At 50.8% G+C, this 7,976-nt stretch overlaps 1 protein-coding gene across 1 annotated transcript in view; it reads right to left on the reverse strand.

The window, feature by feature from the left end:
• FNDC4 (fibronectin type III domain containing 4) overlaps window positions 1–5,716 on the reverse strand; it is a 23,361-nt gene extending 17,645 nt beyond the window's left edge. The window contains exon 1 of the mRNA XM_009282321.1: window positions 5,707–5,716. Within this exon, the coding sequence (XP_009280596.1) occupies window positions 5,707–5,716 (10 nt within the window). The remainder of the gene's footprint in view (window positions 1–5,706) is intronic.
• Window positions 5,717–7,976: the final 2,260 nt, after the last annotated feature.

Consider the following 7,976-nt stretch of genomic DNA (forward strand, 5'->3'; position numbering starts at 1 on the left):
TCCTTCAGCTCTGCCACCAGGCCGAGCAGATCATCCACCTGGTCACACCGCACACAGGTGTACCCCCCAAACTGCCAGTGCCGCCCGCGGGGACTGCCAGTGCTGCCCTCCACCCGGTGCCGTACCCCTGTAACCACCAGCGCTGCCCCCTGTGCGGTTCCCCAGTAACACCCCCCAAACTGCCAGTGCCGCCCGCGGGGACTGCCAGTGCTGCCCTCCACCCGGTGCCGTACCCCTGTAACCACCAGCGCTGCCCCCTGTGCGGTTCCCCAGTAACCACCAGTGCCCCCCCGCATGCTATACCCCCAGTACAGCCATGTACAGCTGTACCAGTGCAGACGCTCCCCATGCAGTCTTCCCTCACGCAGTGTGTTCACACGTCTTTTGTTACACAATGACCCTCCTCACTTGCACTGTCCTGGTGCGGCACTTCCCATGCACCCATGCACTCTTTCACAAGCCCAGGGCTCCTGCCCTGTGGGTTTGCACTGAAGCTGCACGTCCCATGGCAGCACAACGGTTTCTTGGTGTATTGCAGGGGCTAGCTGCACGCTCTATCCTGCTGCGATGGCATCGATGTGTGGAGAGTGGCTGAGCACTGTGTAAAAGGATGGTGTCAGTCTCCAGGACCCTGGAGGGCTCCTGTGCCGGGTGGGCCTCAGGCTGGTTGTCCACTTGCTGTGCCCACAGCAGGACACTTCATAGGAGCGCGCAGGGTCGTCCCACGTAGCCCATGCCCATGCTGCTGCACACAGCTATGACAGACTGAGGGGGTCCTCAGTCACCTTCCTGTCCTGCCGAGGGTTCTCATGCGTCTCTGGGCTGTGCTGCAGAAGGCTCCCGGAAGACATGTGGGAGAAACCTGTCCCATCCTTCTGGGGTTTCATTGCTCCACGACATGGGCACTGCAACATTGCGCCATTTGGCACAGTTGTAGGTGGTGCTGGCCAAAGCCTTGACCCACGGAGCTGTGGATGCAGAGTGGTTGCCCACCAGCCTGATCCATTCAGTGCAGCTCTGATGGTCCTCGCTCATGTGTGTGGTCGTCAATTAATGAGTTTATCCTTGCAAAATTCCCCTGACCATGGCCACCCCAAGGGCTTGTCTGGGCCTTTGGCAAGAGCTGGCCCCAGCAGGGCTCTGCTTGCTCCCCAGGGGTTGTGCCTGGGGGCAGGGTTCTTGCCAAGCACGCGTGGAAGAGAGCTGCAGTTGGAGATGCTCTTACCTCATGGCACCTGAATGCTTGGTAATGGGGACAGCCACCCCAGAACAGCCTCCCTTCCACCCCATTATGCTGCAGACCTACATCCAACCATGGGCTCTTGCTCACCTGCTAGAGGAGTCTGAATGGAGGCAGTGACACTTTGAAGTATTGCTGAGAGCAATCCTTATTAATCTGTGGAATGCTGGCTATCCTGGAGGTAACTCCATCCTCATCGTAGTCTAGGCTGTTGCTCCCTCAGGCTTAGGCACAGTGCTTTCTGCAGGGCCAGCTGCACTGCATTGCAGTCCACAGGCAGTGGTTAACTGTAAATGCCCATGTTCAGGTGCCCCTTCTTGCCTTCAGTCTGACCAAACAGGTGTTCTGTAGAGCTGCAGGATGTTGGGCATAATGGGTTTTACTTGTGGGACCTTCCCTGCCCTTTAGTGCTCTGCTAGGGGCAAACTGGAGAAGCAGACAGGCATGCAGAGCCACTGGGGCACTATGAACAAGAATGTCCAAGGCTCAGCACAGCATGGCTTGACATGCACAGCAGGGCACAGTACAGCATGGCATAGCCAGGCAACAGCAGGCATGGCATGACACGGCATAGCATAGCACAGATAGCTCAGTATGGCACGGCATGGCAGGGGATGATATGGCATGGTATGGTACAGCAGGGCACAGCATGGCGTGGCATGGTGCAGTAGGGAACAGCGTGGTGGTGTGGGGCATGGCATGGCACGGCATGGCACAGCACAGCCGGGCATATCACAGTGCAGCAGGGCACAGTGTGGCAGGGCATGGGATGGTGTGGCAGGGCACAGCACAACACAGCAAGGAATGGCATAGTGCAGCATGGCATGGCATGACAGGGCACAGCACAGTATGGAAAGGCAGGCTGCTAGAGCTGCCTAGAAGAAAGCAAAAGCAAGAGGTAGGTAGGGGCTGCTGCACGATTCGAGGGAAGCCTGGGGCTGGTGAAGTTGCAGGGGCTTCAGTACTACAGTAATGGTGCTTTCTGCTACAGCACCAGGCAAGGAATTGGACAGCACTGAGGAGACAATCCAGGAGGTGGGAGACCTCTCAGAGGTGTTGTAAGTGAGGTGGGGCCTGGGAAGAGAAGCAAACATGGCTTCTCCAGCTTGTGGGGAAACCCGACCAGTCCTCTGTGTACTGAGGAGGCAGTGGCACAGGCTCTAACTGGGCTGGAGGGTTTCTCCCTGAGCATATGGACGATGTGAGGGGCCTGCATTCAAGGGGGGCCCATCAGCACAGGGGGTTCCACATGCAGGTAAGTGTCCTGGGCAGTGGGGCCATGGTCATGCCTAGTGGCATTGAACACCATTGGCTTACTGGTGTCACGACTGCTGGGGCACCAACGGATGCAGACATTTGGGCTGGTGCCCCCAGCACAGTCCCACCAGCTCCTCTGCAGCTGAGGATGCTCTGGCCCCTTTGGGGTGCTGCTCCGTGTGAGCATGAAGTCACAGGCGTGAGTTGTGTCCCATCCACAGGAGAGGCAGCCCTGGGCTAGTGAAGTGGTAGGGAAATATGTAAATGAACCTAAATCATCCTCCATCGCCTTACAGGCAGTAAGCCACTGTTTTCTATGGGCAAGGGAGACTGGAAAGAGGAGTCAAGCCAAGTGGGAATCTGTGAGCTCCCTTGGTTCCAAGGGGCTGCTAAGGTGGCTCAGCCTAGCTGTGACTTTGGGCAGACTCGAGGACTCCTGAGGCTCCTCACTGTCCAGCTGATGTCCTTTGCTGCAGCCTGCATTGTCCTGGCTGTGTAGCACAGCTGGAGCTAAATAGCAGCCAGACCAAGCCCTGGATGTGGTCAGCCTGCAGCAAAGGTACATTGATGTGTCCATGTGCATGTGTGTGCATGTGTGGGCACATGCATGCATAGTTCAATGCACTAGGGCCCCCCAAATTCTTTCCTGGTCACTTCAGGTCTTTCCTAGTTATAGGAGAATTGGTCTGTGCTTTGGGGAGAGCTGTGGAAGATGAGGGTAGTGCTTTTGCCATGGTGTCGTGGTTTAATCCCAGTCGGCAACCAAGTACCACACAGCTGCTCGCTCATCCTCCCCTGCCCCGGTGGGATGGGGGAGAGCATTGGAAGAGCAAAAGTAAGAAAACTCGTGGGTTGAGATAAGAACAGTTTAATAAATGAAATATAATAATAACAACAAAAATTGTAATGAAAACAACAAAAGAGAGAGAGAGAAAAAAAAACCAGGGAAAACAGGTGATGCAACCACTCACCACGTGCCGACTGACGCCTGGCCAGTCCCTGAGCAGCGATCACTGCCCCCCGGCCAGCTCCCCCCAGCTTATATACTGAGCATGACGTCATATGGTATGGAATATCCCTTTGGCCAGTTTGGGTCAGCTGTCCGGGCTATACTCCCTCCCAGCTTCTTGTGCACCTCCTCGCTGGCAGAGTAAGGGAAGCTGAAAAGTCCTTGACTTAGTATAAACACTGCTTAGCAACAACTAAAACATCAGTGTGTTATCACATTATTCTCATGCTAAATCCAAAGCACAGCACTATACAAGCTACTAGGAAGAAAATTAACTTTATCCCAACTGAAACCAGGACACATGGGCAGGATTTAATCTGCAGTGTCAGTGTGTAAGGGACAAGTTCCAGCCAAGTGGAAATTGAAGTCTGACAGAACCTAGGTTAACTTTGCAGCTGTATGGCAGGTTAGGTGGTCTTTTGGCCCTGTCTGGGTGGTTCAATGCCGCTTCTCAGGTGCTCTTGGTGGATCAGGAGATTACCTCCTTCCCACGCTGAGCTTCCTTGTTGCTGCAGTCAACAGTGGCCAGGATGAAGGTGAGTCTGATCTTGCTTTCCCAGCAAAGTCCTGCTGGAAGTCTCCTTCCTCTATCTGCATCCTGGGGAGGGAACTTCAAGGAAAGCCAAGGGTAGAGCTGGCAACTGCAAGAATGTGACTGCAAGAGGTTTTAGAAGAACAGATTGCTAGTTGTCTCTTCTCTGCAAGACCCATTCTCACTTGATCACTGTAGTTGAAGCCTGATTTACACTTAGTTATTGCAGAGCTGGCTGTTAACCTGATGGTTGGTGTTAATATTGACTGCTCCATGGCCTGTCTTTGCCACCAGCCAAGGATTCAGGCTCTTTGTCACTGACTGCTCTGTAGCATAGGTTCCTCTGTTCAGCCAGCCCAGTAAGCAGCAAGCACAAATGTGTGTACTGATGTCAAACAGCTTCTGGTCATACTGCAGCTCTAACCCAAATAATCTAAGTCAGGTCCTTCCTCCCATACACTGAATCACTGGCTTAACATCATACCATGCTTTTTTCTATTGGTGATTGATTTCCATCATTTGTTGTGTTTACATTTTAGTGGATTAGTTATTTTACCTGCATACTAAGCTGTTACTTCAGCTCCAATTGTTATCAGCACCATGACTTTGCTTCCTGCTATACATATGTTTGTATGCTCTACTGGACATTTCTCAATATGTTCTTCCTACACATAAGTAGCATCTCTTACAGCCTTTGGAGCACAGTCTTGAACACTGACATGTTGTCTAGTTGCTTATCAGTTGCATGGTTTGGATTCCTTCAGATTGCACAGCTGCAGTAGTTACTCACTTGCTCCCTGGCTTGCCCAACATTACTGTAGCCTGCACAGGTATGGTCAGATGAAGATGACATGGCAACTTTTAAAAGACATTATTTGGAAAGCTCAGCACTTTAGGTATTAGGTATCAGTGGGTAATGCTGTTCTTTGATAGCAGAAACAGGTGTCCGTTAGCACTGTGGGAATATTTATTCTGCATCCCCCCAAAGCCACTTGCAGGGGATTAGGTTTCTGTGTCCTTTCCCTACACTCCAGGATGTACCGCTGTTGCTCACACAGGAGGAGAATAATGCTGTGATCAGTGGAAGTTTATATCCGACCACCCTCGGCCACCACTGTTGGCTGAGTGGCATTTCCAGGCTTCATACACCTGCCAGAATGGTTGTCCTGGACACGGGAAAAGGACATGCTGTGCCACTCTGGGCAATCCTGGGAGCTTAGCAACCATCTCTCTCCAGTGCCACACCATCCCCTTGTGCGCTGCATTGGGGAAGAACCCTGTGACTGTGCACGGGGAGAAGCACAATGTGCTTTGAGAGCAGAGAATAGCATTTATACCTGTGGGTTCAGTCTACAAATAATAAATACTGAGAGTGCAAACTCTCCACACATATTTTATTATCATTTGAGTGTTTGGGGTTTTGGCCAGGCAAAATTCAATTTGCAATCACAAATCAGGACCTAATACATCTAAATTGTATTATGTGCCTTGCAGTGCCTTGTACTTGGAATTCAGTGGGGAAATCCAGCAGCAGGTCCAAGATCCCATCCTCACCTCTGCAGCCTAGGCTGCAGGTCCCACAGCACCCAGCCTACTTCAGTTCCCTTCAGTTCCTCTCCCTGCCTGCCAGAGGAGGTATTGTAAGTCCCACTGGGCCAGCCAACTCACCTCTGGCCATCCCCCCAGGGTGCTCTGCCCACCAACCATCCCTCCCACCTGTCTGCATTTGGCATGCGTTGCTGTGCTGCACCCCTGTTCGCTAGTACAAGCTGGCCCATGAGCAAAAGCTGCATGTGGGCAAGGAACACATATGCCACATCATCTGCTTGACTGTAACGTGTCGCGTTGGCTGTGTGACTGCTGCTCGGTGCAGTGGTGCAGGCAGCTGCACTGCCTCTGTGCTTGCTCCTTCCTGTGTCCCATGCACCCTGCCTTGCACACACACACAGGCTGTAGGAGGCTCTTTCAGCAAAGAGAGAATTTCCCAGAAAATCCCTGGCTCTGGAAGCCTTTAAATACACTCATTACCAGTTTTTAGTTTTGGCAGTCACTGAGGCAAATGTGGGGCTCTGGGGGAGGTGCTGGCAGCAAGGGAATGCCCTGACTGTGGTGCAGAGGCCTCCTGTACCTGCATCACATCACCTTGCTGTCATCTTTCTCTGCCCAATACTGAATACACCAGCAAAGGTTCCCAGAGCATCAGGAATTTACCTCTGTGTCTATGTCTGTGGCCCCTGGGAGCTGGGAAAGTTTTAGATTTATGATATGCCTGTGCAGAAACTGCCCATACTTTGTCACATATAAATGTTATTGATTAAATGAAACACACAACGGATGCATGGATTTTGTGTCCCTAACTAAGCCTTAGTCAGCTTTTAACTAGCATGAAGTGGACATTCACAAATTTATGAAAGAAATTAACATGATGTGACCTGCAATAGCTGGGTCCTGATCTGGGGGTCCCAGACCTCTGTGACTGTTCCCTTCCTGGGACACGACACTCATGCAATTATTTCCCCAAGAAACACCAAGTTTATGAATGTCTGTGCAAGTCTCCATGTCCTCCATCTTCTCTCTGACATAGCAAGTCTGTGTGGGCCCTGTTCTGCCTGTGTCTGCCTCCAGAGAGTGGCAGAATGGTGCTGCCCAGGTTGAAAACCTGGCTGCTCCAGCTCACTGCTGTAGAGCCTCCCATGGCCCGCTGTGACTTAAGCGAGGCTCACTTTGGGCAGGATTATGCCTATGGAAACAGCCAGCAGGTGCTGCTGTGACTTGGGGTGGCTTTTTCCAGGTGAGCATTGTCCTTCAACCAGCTGCAGTCTGGCCTAGAGGAGGGCTGGGGAGGGTGCAAATGCCAGATCTGCCCCTGCACCCCCAGACCCTGTCTTCCGACTGGTCCCATGACTGCTTACTACATGCTCTCTCCAAAGCTGCTGTGGCTGCTGTTGTACATTGGCTGTTGTCTTGCCTCCTGTTCACTGGAAGATAATGTCCAAGCTATGTTGTGAGAGTTCATTCATATCAATTCAGCCATGTCCATGTGTCGGCTGCTGTATCTTATTTCCTTCCCATGGAGGTTGAATTAACTCATTGATCCCTTGTGATAATAATAATAATGGAGGGCAAAGGTACAGCAAATCACAGACATTTTCTATAAAGCTGCTGCAGGAAATTCCCTCATTGTCTTCAGCCAAGGAATGGGCTCAGATCCATCACCAGGTTGTGGATATCAACCCTTTGAGACTTTATGAACTTCATGAAATGTGGAAAGCCCCTCTGCTAATCATTAATAATTTCTGATCCTCCTTTTTTGTTCATTTGGTGGTGGCATTTTTTTACCATCTGCTGCATAATTGGTTTTGGGGAATTCAGTGCTGCCCAAGAACAGACATTTATACTTTTGATTATCACAGGGTATTGTGAAGTCAAGAGTTCTGCTATGTAATTATGTGCAATGTGAAAAGTAATTTATTCAGTTGAGTTTAGACCAGCTGCCCAATTATGTCTTCTGGCACTTCCTAGTTTCTATTGTAAGAAACAGTTAATAATTGTTTGCTGTGTATATGCACTGCACCATTTGTGACACTGCAGATTCTTATAATCTTTCCCAGCTGATAATTTCTTTTCTACCCTTTTAAGATGGGACAACTAGACAGCATATGGTGTTGGAGATGTGGGTGTCCTGTGTATTGATACATTGGTAATAATGTTACTACTCAGCCTTTTCCCAGATCATTTACACATGAAGTCATTGAAGCCAAGAACCTAATAAAGTTAAAAAGGGATCTGACAGGTGTGTTGATAGCAAAAGTATCCAGTATCATCATGGTCATTGACCCCACGAATGATGGAAGTTACTGAGCTTCTTTGCTTGGGAACGAAAATCAGCCTCTATCAAAGCCCACAGTGGCACCCCTGGGGAAGTAGTTTATTTGTTA

The sequence above is a fragment of the Aptenodytes forsteri genome, unplaced genomic scaffold (assembly GCF_000699145.1).
Source record: "Aptenodytes forsteri isolate BGI_AS27 unplaced genomic scaffold, ASM69914v1 Scaffold261, whole genome shotgun sequence".
In the NCBI taxonomy this organism is placed as follows: Eukaryota; Metazoa; Chordata; class Aves; order Sphenisciformes; family Spheniscidae; genus Aptenodytes; species Aptenodytes forsteri.